At 48.4% G+C, this 2,126-nt stretch overlaps 1 protein-coding gene across 1 annotated transcript; it reads right to left on the bottom strand.

The window, feature by feature from the left end:
- Window positions 1–646: 646 nt before the first annotated feature.
- LOC310862130 (tubulin-specific chaperone C-like) lies at window positions 647–1,669 on the bottom strand (the record flags this gene model as incomplete). The annotated part of the gene is made up of 1 exon (XM_083769866.1): window positions 647–1,669. The coding sequence occupies one exon, from the start codon at window positions 1,667–1,669 to the stop codon at window positions 647–649; it is 1,023 nt and encodes a 340-aa protein (XP_083625992.1).
- Window positions 1,670–2,126: the final 457 nt, after the last annotated feature.

Here is a 2,126-nt window from a genome sequence, read left to right on the forward strand (position 1 = left end):
GGGGTGTTTCATGGTTTTCAAAAGTAGTAAATATCAACTTTATATGTATATGTTTGGCTATTTTATACGTGACTATTACATGCTATGTTTTAACAAAAATATAAAAAATGTTTGGACAATTTTAAATCATTTAGCTTTTCGCAGGCGCTAGCCCCTGCTATATCCAGCTTTGAGGGTTTGTGTAAACACAAACATTGTTAACACAAACATTGAATACCATTGACAATGAATGGCCAGCTTTGAGTGTTTGTGGTGAGGTGAGGACGCAAATTGAGATTGGCCGGAATGAGATGATGTATGATGATAAAAACGCCTCTCATTTCACATGGGTGTGATTTTTGAGGGGCGCAGCTTTTGTCCCCACACGTCTCAAGATTTGCCATTGACAATGAACTGACAAATTAGGTCAAAAGTCCGCTAAATATGATGTAAATTAAACATCAAAACATTAAACGCCATTCACATTGAAGGGAAAATGTACGTCAGGCAACAGGCATTCTGATTGTCCAGTATGAGATGATGCATGATGATGTATGATGATAATAGCGCCCCTCACTTCACACGGGAGTGACTTTTTTTTACATTGATCTTCTCTTCCGGGTGTCCCTGGCACAAAATACATATACAATGTTTGAGAACCAGTGCCCTATGGGTCCCAGGTGGTTCTCCTGTCTTTTTCCGGGATCAGAGTCCAGTTAGGGGAAGGTGTTCCTGTATCCAGCCAGTTGAAGTCATCCACCTGGTCCCAGTTGTTTCGTTCCGGGTCCAGGCCGGACGCTACAAAGTCCTCGTCCAGGGACGGATAGGACCAGGAGAACGGGGCCAGGCCCACTCCGTGACAGTCCTCTACGATGGCTCGGCTGGTGACGTGCAGGTACACCTGTGTGTCGGCGGTGTTGTGCGTACGCAGCTGTTGGCAGGCCAGCACCAGAGTGCTGTCACTACAGTGGTCCACAAACACGGAGCTGGACACGGGCCCACACAGGATCTCACAGCCGCTCACGTGCTTGATGTGCAACGTGCTGGGCGAGCCGAGCAGACGGACCTTGCAGTTCCTCAGGTGGGTCAGCAGGACATCTTGCTTCCAGATCTCATCACCCGACATGGTCAGAACCACGGAGTCCAGGTGGGAGAAGCCGCACTGCTCCGATCGGACGGTCCAGTCGACCTCGTTGGTGGTGGTGCTTGTGGACTCGGAACCGCCCGTAGGGGCAGTAGGGGGACCAGCGACGAGCTCGTCGTCCACTTTCTCTGTGACTTTACTGCGGGACTTGAAGGAAAACTTCTTCTTTGGCAGAACCTCGTCTCTCCTCTCGGCCAGGGAGGTGTACAGCCTCTGCAGCGAAGTCTGGGCCTGTGCCACGTCATACTGGTTCAGGAACGTCAGGCTGTCATTGAGGAAGTTCTGCAGCTGTTGCGCCTTGGCGGTCGCTTCCTCCAGGGCCTGGGTCGTGGCGGCCCGGTCGGTACCGGAGCACCGGGACAGCAGCTCCTCGATGGCTGCCCGCCGGGCCCTGAACGTGCTGGAGAAGTACTCACTCTTCTCCTCCGTGACGGACTGAATCTCCTTCTCCTCCTTCTTTTTCTTAGCGTCCTCCAGCCGGGCCTGGTTTCGCTTCACCAGTCGATTGGGAATCTTAAAAGCTGCGTCCTTATCCATTAGTTCCATGCCTATATAATTCAGTGTTAATACAAGTCTTGACTATTGATTTTAAAAGAATGCGGTTGTGACGACATTGTGTGATGATGTCATTACCTAGAATACTCCAATGACGTTACTCCAACTGAATGCCAGGCAGCACGTCATTAAAGACGGGACATTTTCAAAAGCAACAGTTTCATATCGATAAAGTACATTATTTGACGAAAACCTCCGTCAAAAGCAGACAACAGTTGGATTTTAATTGACGTTGTTAAACACCAACATTTCCTTGCTCCCCCTCCCTCCCCCACCTTTCCTGAAAACTGTGATTGTCCAACAAATATTTTCCCCTGTAAACTTGTGATGATCATGTGACAACGACGACGTTGAAGCTTTGTGTTGCCGCTTATCTCCATTCTAACCTTTTGTGTTTTTTTTTTTTTTTTTTTTTGTTTTTTTGTAAATTAACGCCCTACCTGGCACT

Source organism: Protomyctophum parallelum (genome assembly GCF_964188405.1).
Source record: "Protomyctophum parallelum genome assembly, chromosome: 7".
Taxonomy (NCBI): Eukaryota; Metazoa; Chordata; class Actinopteri; order Myctophiformes; family Myctophidae; genus Protomyctophum; species Protomyctophum parallelum.